The sequence below is a fragment of the Ictalurus furcatus genome, chromosome 3, assembly GCF_023375685.1.
Source record: "Ictalurus furcatus strain D&B chromosome 3, Billie_1.0, whole genome shotgun sequence".
Classification (NCBI taxonomy): Eukaryota; Metazoa; Chordata; class Actinopteri; order Siluriformes; family Ictaluridae; genus Ictalurus; species Ictalurus furcatus.
This window is the reverse complement of record NC_071257.1, coordinates 5,308,620-5,320,592: the sequence shown is the minus strand read 5'-3', so window position 1 is coordinate 5,320,592 and position 11,973 is coordinate 5,308,620. Positions and strand designations below refer to the sequence as shown.

General features: G+C 40.0%; 1 protein-coding gene across 2 annotated transcripts in view; it reads left to right on the top strand.

Moving 5' to 3' along the window:
* The first annotated feature begins 2,193 nt into the window (after window positions 1–2,193).
* The window catches only part of pde10a (phosphodiesterase 10A), a 107,685-nt gene continuing 97,905 nt past the window's right edge, over window positions 2,194–11,973 (top strand). For both annotated transcript variants that reach the window (XM_053620466.1, XM_053620465.1), the window contains exon 1: window positions 2,194–2,866. In XM_053620466.1, coding sequence (XP_053476441.1) covers window positions 2,614–2,866 — 253 coding nt within the window. In that variant the 5' untranslated portion in view covers window positions 2,194–2,613. The remainder of the gene's footprint in view (window positions 2,867–11,973) is intronic.

Below are 11,973 nucleotides of genomic sequence, written 5' to 3'. Positions count from 1 at the left end.
ATATAGATCCTATTTATTTGTGGATCTCGCGTTGTTTTGGAACTTGTTGTTTTATTATTTGTGCAGTTATGCAACAGAAATATTCCACTGAGTCCATATTCAACTGCTCGTTCACAGAATAATCACCGTTCTGGGGTCAGTGCGAGGTCTTGTATTGCACTTTACTTGGGCACCTTGCAAATGAATGAATGAATGAATGAATGAATGAATGAAGCTACCAAACCCTTAACTTTCCTTCCAGCACGTTTGCATTTGTGACGCGCTTCGGACGGCGCGAGCACGCACGTCATACAGGCGCGAGACGCAGCGACGCAAGACTGATTCATTATTTTTTTTTATTTGTATATATTTTTTTGGTACCAGCGCGACACGTTTGCCCGGGGGGTGGGATGCGGAAACACTGGCATGCGGTGTTACACCTCATGCATTCTGCAAAGAGGTGCATTTGCAAAGCTGAATTCCTTCCACACACTACACAGATCCTTACAGACTATCTGGAAGGGCTCGTGACTATTTCTTAATGCCAGCAAGAATGACCAGATTAAGTTGCTGCAGGTTTAAAAAAAGCCTACTTTTCTTCTTACTTTGCATCGAAAGAATCAAATGTGTACGAGGGGCGGAAAAATGGTGCTTTTCGGGGTTTATTTATTGCTAATCTCATTAGGTTCCTATGAGGGGAAGGGGAAGCGAGCGGAGGGGGTGGGGTGACAAATCTCCTTCTGTCAAAGAGAGAGCGCATTGACGCAAGCAGCTTTGACGTCAGTAGCTGCAGTGAACGGGGGGAGAGCAGGGCGCCAAGAGCCTGTTGGACTGAAGCGTTCGTCAGTGGCATTAGTGAAGAATTCTAAAGGCGAGCATTTGCACGAAACCTTCATACGAGATGAAGATTGAATAAAGAATTGCAATATAACAGCTCGCTATAGGTGTGATTAAAAATAATAATAAATAAATCCTCAAAGCAGGCTTTCCAAATAACACCAGCACGTGTGTTTTTGTTTTTCGAAAGCTTGCAGCAGAACGGGTGGCAACAGCTATTATTATTATTATTATTATTATTATTATTATTATGATGTGCCCTTCCCTCTAAAATGACCTGCATTCCAGCTCGCCCGTGTGCGTCTGTGCAACCCAGGGAGTGAAGACGCACAGCCTAATTCATCCCCAGCTCCATCCGATTCTCTCGCACATCTCCTTCAACAGGTTCTGCGCTCTTTCTCAACTTTAGAAACGAATGCAGGAATCCAGTGTTTGCACTATCTTTTCTGACTGTAATCTGTAAACTCCCCCAGAAACACACTCCTATATGTTACTTCTGCAAAAGCGCATTACAGAGGCGCATCTTTTGTTGCGCTCGTGCGTTGTGCTCTTTCTTTCATTCCTTCTTTCTTTCTTTCTTTCTTTCTTTCTTGTTTTGTTTTATAACCATTTGCCGTCTTCTCACGTGCGTCCTCCAGTCAGTGGCTTGACTCCAGCGCGCGTACGCAGATGTAACGGCTTGCGTAAAGAACTAAGTGGGGTTATCATTGAAGTCAATTTCAGCTCCAGCCTTGATGCCGTTTGCGGAGGAGGCCACTGACGTCATTGGATCGTGAACGGAAAAGAAACAACCACCCCTACACACACACACACACACACTTCGTGCAACCCTTTATTTACAGACAACTGGTCGCCTCGTGCTGTCAAAAAACCCCAGTCTGACCACTGGAAGTCCCTGAGAGTTCGCCACAACAGGGAGCTCACCGCTGCGCAAAGTTGAAGTACTTAAAGCGCCGGTTTGCTGAAACCATGCCCGCTCGTTCAATCCGCGTTTCCCTGGCAACTGGATCAAGTAGTTCGGCGGAAAGATTGATGATGGCGCGCGCAACGCTTTTAATTCGTCGTCGGACCGTCGACCTGTGCAGCGCCAAAGGTGCGACGCGGTGCTCAGCCGTCCATACTAGCGTAGCGATTTGGCTCGTGAGTCCGTCTAAACTGGCCACACAAGGATCTCAAACGCTTCTCCCTGACGGCACAGATGTTCCTGCATCTGTCGCTTACTTGTGAGTGAGTGAGTAGTCAGCTCTGACACTCGTATTTTAAAGTCGGTTCAAACAAACACGCAAGATATGTTGAGTGCAATGTTGAGACCGTGCTGGTATTTCAGTCGCATTCAGTCCAAAACATAGAGGGGGGGCGGGGGGGGGGCATTTAATCTATCACATCTGTGCACTTTTCCTGAGTTCACAGCTGACCATGCAAATGAACGCTATGGACATGCTACAGTGGAGCAGCAGAATAAAACGGAGACCCACATGGATGCGCGTGCCGCCACGAATAGGAGAGCGCGAGTTTAGCCGTGCGTTATCGTGGACGAGTACTTTTTTCCTGCTTCAGTATAATCCCGGGAACACGTGATTTGAGCACTTCGTAGAGGTATTCCATCAATTGTCAGGGGAAGCTTGTTTCCGAGAAATAGGAAAACTAGTCTTTTTGTTGTTGTAGTTGTTTTCCTGTAGTGAGTGACTCGTGCATGTGTCGCCTTTGGTTTCTCTAATCGCCTGCGCATCTGCCAACTTTTCCCTGCGCGCCGGTTTTTTTTTTTTTTTTTTTGGACGGGAAACCGCTGGAGTCTGAATGCACAAAATCGCGGCGCGCGGAGCTCCTGCTTCTCGCCTCGCGGCCAAACGCATGTGCATAACTGCACAGTCCAGAGTGCCTCGCTTTCACTCGCGTCTCCCTTTCGAGCTCAGAGGGCATTTCCAAAATATCGTGTCCTATCTAGAACAGCCAATGTCGAAGAAACGCAAAACTCCTGACGACGATGGAGGAGGAGGAGGAGAGCTTGCCAGAGCAGAGGATTTCCCGCGTTCAAGCTGCGCTGACCAAGGTATGAAAACTCGAACCTTAACTGGTGGTTTGGCTCACACGTTTGACCGTGAGCCAGTCACTGCAGGTGATGTGTTACTACAGGAAAAACCATTAAAGACACGATTGTGGCCAAAATAATTGCACGTACATGTTGATGTAAACTGCTTATAGGGGCACAGGGGCATGAGATCAGTGTAAGCTTGGAGGCAGCTCCAGATCGATCCTGTGTTTGGGTTGGTGTCCGTGTGGAGTTTGGAACGTTCTGCCTGCGTTTTCGTGGGTTTCCTCCCACCTCCCAATAAATGTACTGGTAGGTGGATTGGCAATGTTGAATTGCCCCTAGTTGTTAGTGTGTGTGTGTGCATGGTACCCTGCGATGCGACTGGCCACCCATCATGGGTGTATTCTCCCACCAAGCATGCAGTGTTCTTGGGGAAAGACTCTGGAACCTCCATGACCCTGATCAGGATAAAGTTGTTACTGAAGATGAATGAAGGGGGCGTGGTGGCTATGTGGTTGGCACGTTTGCCTCGCACCTCCAGGTGGTTCAATTCCCGCTTCCGCCCTTGTATGTGCAGAGTTTGTATGTTCTCCCCATCCTCCGGTGTACTTCAGGTTTCTCCCCCAGTCAAAAGACATACATTGTAGGCTGATTGGCATTTCCAAATTGTCCGTAGTGTGTGAGCGTGTGTGTGCAGTGCTCTGTGATGGCTTGGCACCCTGTCCAGGGTGTCTCCCGAGTTCCCTGGGATAGGCTCCAGGCTCCCTGTGACCCTGTGTTGGATAAGCAGTATTGAAAATGGACGGCTGGATGAATGAAAACCTTGACTGTATCCAAGTGTCGTTTAATCAGTGTTCAGGCAAGCTAGTTTGCAAATGTAGTTTGTCAAGCTACAAATGACTCCTAATTGAAAATTGCTAAGCTACAGCCAAGCTCAAACACTGATAAACATGTCTCGAACATGGATGCTCGATAGTCATATTTTCATCACTAGTAGAATGCATCCTCTGTAGCTGTTAGTCTACTCTACGTGTTCTACACTAACTGTGAATTGCAGTATGTTGCACTAAAAAATACAATTGAACGGGCTATGGGAAAATGGCACAGTCAGGCCTGAATAGAAGAGAGTCTGGCACTCTTGTTTGCACACATCGTGTGACCCCACATGAATGTTCTTTAGAGGCCAAGCCAGATTGTGTGTCTCCCTTGGCTGGCATGGAGGGGGAAGTGGGCACTTCCTTTAGCCTGTAGAGCATGGCATCTGGGCATTTGCAGGAAATACTGCACATGCTGTATATAGAAATTGCAAAATGTCTTCTTTGACGTATAAGGAACATTTCTAAATCAGCTAGAATAAAGGACAATGTAATAAAATATCAAAAAGCCTAAAAGAGGTTGTGCTCTCGATTGTCCTTTCTAGTGTTAAAAGTAGCATCACAGGTTCAGTGTTGCAGAATTGCTGGTTTTTTTTGTTTGTTTTTTTCCCCCTCCTCATCGAATCCTTATTCTTCATGTTTTCTGTGGCCAGGAGAAGGAGTGGAGGCTTAGAAAGGGATCCATTGAGATTCATATCAGGAGCCACAAAAGCCTTTTTGTCTGTCTAACTGAAGCAAAGTCTCGACCTGTCCATGAGGGGAACTCTCCCCAGGTTACAGACCAGATCAGCCTCGTTTCCCACGAATGGTGAGACACTGTAGCCATGTCTAATCACTGACTCACCGTTATCACCGGTTCCTTCACAACCAACGGTGATGGTTAGAGATCTCCGATTACAACGCAATATGATGTTTATAAAGGTAAACGGTAGTTGTCTCCAACTACTGGTGGCACTGTTGTTCCAAACCTCTGTGCCTTTGGAAGCAAAAGCTCAAATAAAGTCTGAGGATGACCGTTAAATCAATCAACCTTAAACAATTTTTATGTTAATGAGGTGGTGGTGTGTGGGGTTTTTTTTTTTTTGTTTTTTTTTTTTTTTTTAAATGCTCACAAAACGGCTACCTCAGTAACACTACTGTATATTTTAAATCTCTCTGCTTTATAAAACAGTTTAAAACTGTTGGGCAATCATACTATTTTCCAACCAGAGCTCAGTACATGTAAAGCACCGTAAAGAATAATTGCATCTCGGATGTAATTACCATGAGTATAGACGTATATGCGTTTGAAAATGGTATTTGTCTTGGGCATGCTTATTAATAAATCCAGAATACAGAATTTGCAGCCAGTTTCATCAGGAGAAATTGTTGTCTTTCCTGTGAATGGATTGCAAACAGAGGCGTGGAATGAGGGGTGTAGACTAAAGGGTGTTCAGGCCTCAGGTGGACCATATTGAAGAATGATGACAGTGTGGGTCTCAGTTGTTGCGAGAAACTTGGTAAAATGGCTCCTCCCTTTAGATGTTGTCTATATCAAAGGCCCTGGTTACTGCACTGATTAGCTTCATTACATTCTACACATTATATGTATTTGCAAGTGCTTTAGACCACACAGTGTTGTATCTGATTTTTCTTTTCCATCAGCATCTAGTGTTAGTAGATTTATTTATTTATTTATTTATTTCTCCTTCTTGTCAGTAGTTTTATTCTGTCAATAGTCTCAGTAGTTAACACTAGCTATTGGCAATCCCCCCCCCCCCCCTTCTGTTAGTTGCTAGTGCCAGTATTCTTATTTATTTATTATTATTTTTCTGTCAGTAGTTAATGTCGTGTTTTTTTGTTTTGTTTTGTTTTTTTTGGTAACTAATGTCAGGAGGGTTATTTTTTTCCTTTTATTAGCTGCATTCACCATCCACTTTAATAGGAACCCCTGTACACCTGCTCATTTATGCAGTCATCAACAAGTAAGCAACTATTGATACTCCAATCCTAAGACTGAATTCTGCCAGTATATTTTTCTCTGGTACAAAAGCAGTTCAAATACATGGCAACATTTAGCATAACAAGACTTAAGAGATGCAACATTATGAGGAAGGCCTAGCCTTTTTATGGATTAAATGAAAACTTGTATAGCAGGAGTATAATGATACTATGAGCTCTATGGCTAATCTTATATCCTGTGCCACCATTGTTTTGATCCGTTTGTATGACATAACAAACCCCATGACAGCCGAATAATCATCTTGACTTAAGCCACCAGAAGTTTTTCCATAATAATCTTAAGTCCACTCAAGAAGTCTTAATCTTTACAGCCTCCACAGATTTTGATGTACAACTACAAAACGTTGAGCAGATATAGTTCTTGTACAGTAATTCTTCTCATCTTTTTCTCACTTTTTAGTTTGTCAAGCTGTTATTCATGCTGTTTTTCCACACAGAACACCACAAAGCTGCTTCTCACTTGCTGCACACCAACAGTGTGTGCCTTATGGCCGTACACAGTGTATACAATCTTATGTACAGCTTTTGTAAATCTAGTGTTGCTCAGGGTGCTCTCTGCAGGCCCTTCCTGTCTTCTGTTTTGTTCTGGTTGTCATGGTTAACATCTGGCTAGTGCAATACGAGAGCACAAACTTCATAACTAGCTACAGAACACATGCGAAATTCCTTTTGATTTGTCCCGAGCAGGTATCAATGAAAGCAATAGCAAATCGTTCATTTTAGTGAGATGGATGTTTACTATGAGAATGTGAATAGGCAGAGAAAGTGAAACCGTAGCAGGTAGGGCAGAGAGACGGAAAAATGACGTCGATGACGATGGAGACGGACAGATATGAAAGAGGAAAAAAGTTGAGTGATTAAACCTGTTACGGAGACGGAAATCGGGATAGGTTAGCCGAGAGGAAGGATAAGATCTATGTACAGTACATGCATAACTACGTATGTCAGTACATGACTTTCTTTTTTATGTTTGTTAAAAAGTGATGTTAATTACCATCTCAAAGTTTGTGAACAGAGTTTTCTACCCATTGTTTCGAGTGATAAAACACCAGTGAAACAGATGTTTTAGCAATATACTGTATTTTAGCAAATCTCCTGTTAGTGTTAACACTGTTTATGTTCTTTTTAAATACTGATGAGCTGAACAAGCTGGTGATTGTGTGTGTGAGGGGGAGGGGGTTGAATGTTGGGGTTATTTGGATGCATGTGAGCCTTTTCTTTTTTCCTTTATGGTAGATGTGTACTGTAAAGCATTTACTGAAAAAAAAGTACTGGCGATAGGGTTCCCGGCAGTAGTGTATACGGGAAGTTACTGTAAAGTTATCTTCATGTTAAATAACGTTTTTTTTTTTTTTTTTTTTTCTTTCATTAATTAAGCACAGCTGTATTGTATTACCTTTACAGCCTAATACCGGACAGACATTGTGCATTAAAATGTATTTGTTGCACAATTGCAACAAATTGAACAATTATTTACATAACTTAAAAATAGGCTGTACTCTGGTTCTCGTGTTAATAAGGCAGGTTAAATGGGAGTAAGTATTCATTCTAGTTTCTACATCTTCAGCATGAAACCAGATGAGAGAGATGCTGATTTATAAATCAAATATAATCTGAAAACCATTGAACAGCTGAGTGGGATAAACGATCCCTGCTAAAAACAAACACGCAGACAAACAAAAACAATAGAAATCCAGGGGTTTAATGGTTATAATGGGAATTCTATTGGCTTCAATGAAAACGGTAATGGTCCCTGTGGGCCTCTAAGGGTAATTTGTAACCTTCTATTGGTGACCTGTTATGTCTAGTGGATACCATTTTCATGGTAAGCTGATGGTTATAGTGGTATTTGTAGTGGAAACCATTAGAATTTCTGTTGGGTTTTTTTTCAGCAGGGATTAATGCTGAATGTAGATGCTTCCTACCCACAAGCCTAGAGACAGTATAACGTATTTTAAATATTTTAATCATGCTTTATAGTCAACTATACGTTGCGAATTTAACCCTGAAGTCTGAAAAATGAATTATTAGGCTTCCATACAGAAAACGGCGTTGCTTTGATTTCGTTGCTGTTCTCATTGAGCCTCCTCCACCGAGATAAACTGCATGCCGCAAAGCATTATGGTCAGCATAGTGCGAGTGACCGTGTAGCAGTTATCCAGACTCGCCACTAGATGGCGACAAAGTAACAACTAATACGTTCAGGGACCGCATGAATATGCGCAGTGTATTGTGGACAGTTCTTTTAACTTAAAATAAAAGTAAATAAATAAATTCATACACTCCCTCACTACAAATGTATTTTATAAATATTTATATAATATGTATTTAATTCAAAATAAAACATCAAGGTAATTATTGAAATGTGTGCTATAATATAATTCAGTTTATTGGAACAATTGAGTTTTTAATTTCTTATTATTTTTACTTTATTTTTGAATTTATTTTCACTTCTTATTTCAGATCACACTTGTATTAAAAATGAAAAATTGTTATTCAGGTTGGCATTATTTATAGGCCTACTTGTTTTTGTTATTTGGTTTAAATCTATTCAATTCAATTGGCCGGTCAAACAGGATGATAACTATAGCAGCTCAATAATAATTAACATGTATTACAAGTATTATTATACAAGTATGTAATTGAAAAACAAAATCCCAACCCCTTGGCTAAGCTTCGCTGACCTCTGGAGGGTCCCCAGACCCCACTTTTGGGCACTCCAAGTGTAGAGTGAACGAGTGTCTCTATACTATTATATAATGAAGGAAAAAAAATCTTTAAATTATTTTACTATTCTTGGCTTTTAAAAAGGCTTTGTACTCGTACATAATAGTCTTGCAATTAATATTAAGTTTATCTTTAAAAAAAATCTTGCATTACCTTCTCCAGATATTCAGTAATTTTTAATATTTTTATTTTTGTTTATTTACTCGTCCATTTTTTTTACTCATGTTTACTCACTTACCCTTTGTCGCTTTCTCCTGCCTTTCCTAAATGCCGTCTAGCCATCTTGTTTTCCATTTCGCTTCCTTCTTCTCTGTGAGTCATTCATTTGTAGAAACACTAAGTAAGCCTGTTATTTAGATTTTCGTGTTTATTTATTTTGCGCCAGAAAGTTTTCATTGCTTGCTAACGTCATTGATTTTAATTCCAGCACAATTCATTTTAATTAAAATAAACATTTTGTTAAAATAGATGTTTTTTCTGTACGAGTCGGTTAAAAGCCGAGTAAATACAGAGATGGGATTAGAAGATGAAAGGTGTGTGTGTGTGGGGGGTGCGCAGGCGGATCAGATGACTGTCTGCAGTGTTGTATTGATATGTTTCCTCTGGCTAATGGACGAGGCTGACGACATCACGCGTCACATTTCTGCTTCTTCAGCATCACTTTGCTTGATGTGGTTTCTGTTCTCGTCCACACTTTATTTATTTTTGTTTTATTTGAAGGCCGTCATACCGTGGATGAGAAATCTGTCATCCTACAGAATATGTGATTTAACAATAATCTAAAGCGGTGGTTTTCAATCCTGGTCCTGGGGACCCACCGTTCTGCACATTTGATATGTCTCCTCTTATTTAACACCAGATTCAGATCATCAGCTCATTAGGAGAGAGACTCGTGTACTGAGCCGAGTGTGTCCGATATGTGAGACGTACAAAATGTACAGTGCTGTGGGTCCCCAGGACATGGATTGAGAACCACTGATCTAAAGTACCATTCCCTTGTTGTCCTGCTGATTTTATCATTTGTACTGAACATTTGTGACGTTTCACACCCCCACCTAATTTGTGTGGCCTGCTGGAATGAGGAAAAGGCTAGGTCCAATTACTTCAACTTGTAAGGCAAGGAGTTTACATGCAGAACGTTTTTGTTTGTTTTTTGTTTTTAAAAAGGCAATATTTTTGGCTTCCTCGAAACAATGACTAAGCGAAAATAGAGACGGTTCTCTTTAAATGCTCACTGTGGGGGTGGGGGAGGCCATGATGGTTATTCACCCACATGATAACATGAACCACAATCGCCTCAAGTGAAGATTGTAGCATAGTGTGGTGTGGATTTGGGGGGCTTTTTTTTTGTATGTTTCTTCCGCTCATCCTGCACTAGGATATAATTACACTTTGAGTGTATTACTGAACTGAATGACAGTGACTTTATTATTATTAGCATTAGAGAGATTTGAAATCTTATTCTTAAATTCTTTTATAGTTAAAATCATATTTCAAGACTGGTTTTAATGCAACAAGGTTAATCAAAAAATTTCTCCAGTTGTATCACTACAAAGTTAATTTAGTCCAGATTAACCCTTTCATACAGTGTCCATCCTTGAGTTTGTTTTCAGGAAAATATAAGCTGTAAATCACCCGATTGGTTTGAGATCAGTGCAGTTTTAAGATGATTAACCATTTTAAGATGAACATTATCCTGTTTTTCGTTGCGCTCTAAACCATTTGCATTTTCAGTGCAGCTCTGCTCTATTTTATCCCGAATTAAACAAATTAATTTGAATGATCTGTGTCCCAAATTAAAAAAAAATTTAATCTACCTCTGATGTGAGCTATTCAATTCAGTTTTACTTGTATAGCGCTTTTAACAGTGGACATTGTCACAAAGTGGCTTTAAGAGAAATATCTCAATTCCGTATGTGAATTTTAAATTTATAAATTCATCCCTACATCATGCGACATGTCAAAGAAAATGGCTATATGTTGTACAGAATAGGTGGGTAGATGGAGAGTACTATATTGATAATGAGTCTTTATTGATCACATATGCATTACAGCACAGTGAAGTTTTCTGCGTATACCCCAGCATGTTAGGAAGTTTGGGTTAGGGTTATATATATATATAATGATGGATAGATAGGGCAGTGGTGGCTTGGTGGTTAAGGCTCTGCCAAGCTGCCAATGTTGGGCCCTTGAGCAAGGCTCTTAACCCTCGCTGCTCCAGGGACACTGTATCATGGCTGACCCTGCGCTCTGACCCCAGTTACCTAACATGCTGGGGTATGTGAAGAAAAGTATTTCACTGTGCATATGTATATGTGATATATATATATATATATATATATATATATATATATATATATATATATATATATATATATATATATATAATGTGTGTGTGTATATAATATAAATATAAATAAAATTCTTTAGGTATGATGTTTTATCCTTTATTACTCATGGTATTCCTACACATTTGCTTTCGATGTTTAAACTTTTGATATAAGCGATATATTTAGGAAAAAGTCAAATTTCTGATGTTTTTAGTAATAAAACATTAAAGAATCTGTATGTTTTAAATTGAAAATCTGATATGAAAGGGTTAATTAACACCACCATTAGGTAATGAATGTGTTATCTGAAATATCTCCATTGTTAGAAGTAATAACTCTCTTGCCTGCATGAATATTTTCTGTCTTTCGTTCTCTCCAAGTGCCCTTTTGGCACGACCTCAGTGTATGACTAATGCTGATAAGCTCAGACCATGGATAACTCTCTTATTTCAGAAAGAATAACCTGTACCTTTACATTCCTGTCATCACTATACATATATATAATATTTATATTTACATATTAGTTTTCCACATTAAAATCTAACCATGGCAAAATATATATGCATTCATATTCATGTATAAATGTGCTGCTCATTGTTTTTGTTTGTTTGTTTTCTTTTTCGCAATGTGTGAGAATTTCAGGTGAACATTCATAATAATAATTTCATTTCAGTAGTTTCTGAAATGCTCAAACAAGCCCATCTGGCACAAACGACCATGCCACGGTCAGTGTCATGTAAGGTGTTCCTATTAAAGTGAAAATTGAGTGACTTGTTTTATACTTGTGGATTGAGCGTTTCGCTACATGCAGTCTGTCACGTGATAACAGGAGACATTCACGTTTATGTACATGCACAAAGACAGCAAATGTTGATATAAAAAAAAAATGTAAATAATTCCAGCATAGGATTATTGCACAGTGATGGCTTTGTCCATACGTGCATTGTCTGCAGCTTAAATTTTGTGTATATGTGCTCATTCAAGATGATGTGTGACAGTACTTAATCAACCTCACTAATTATGACATCTGTGCGATTACGAAAAGTGCCTTTTTCTTTTGTGTATGCTAAACCTCTCATGGCTAAAAGAGCACTTTACTCATGTTGCGTTTGCATTGGGCTTTGCTTTTTGAATCTCAGCTGCTGTGTTCTTTTCATATGACACGAATGCTGGATATGCACACATGCAAATA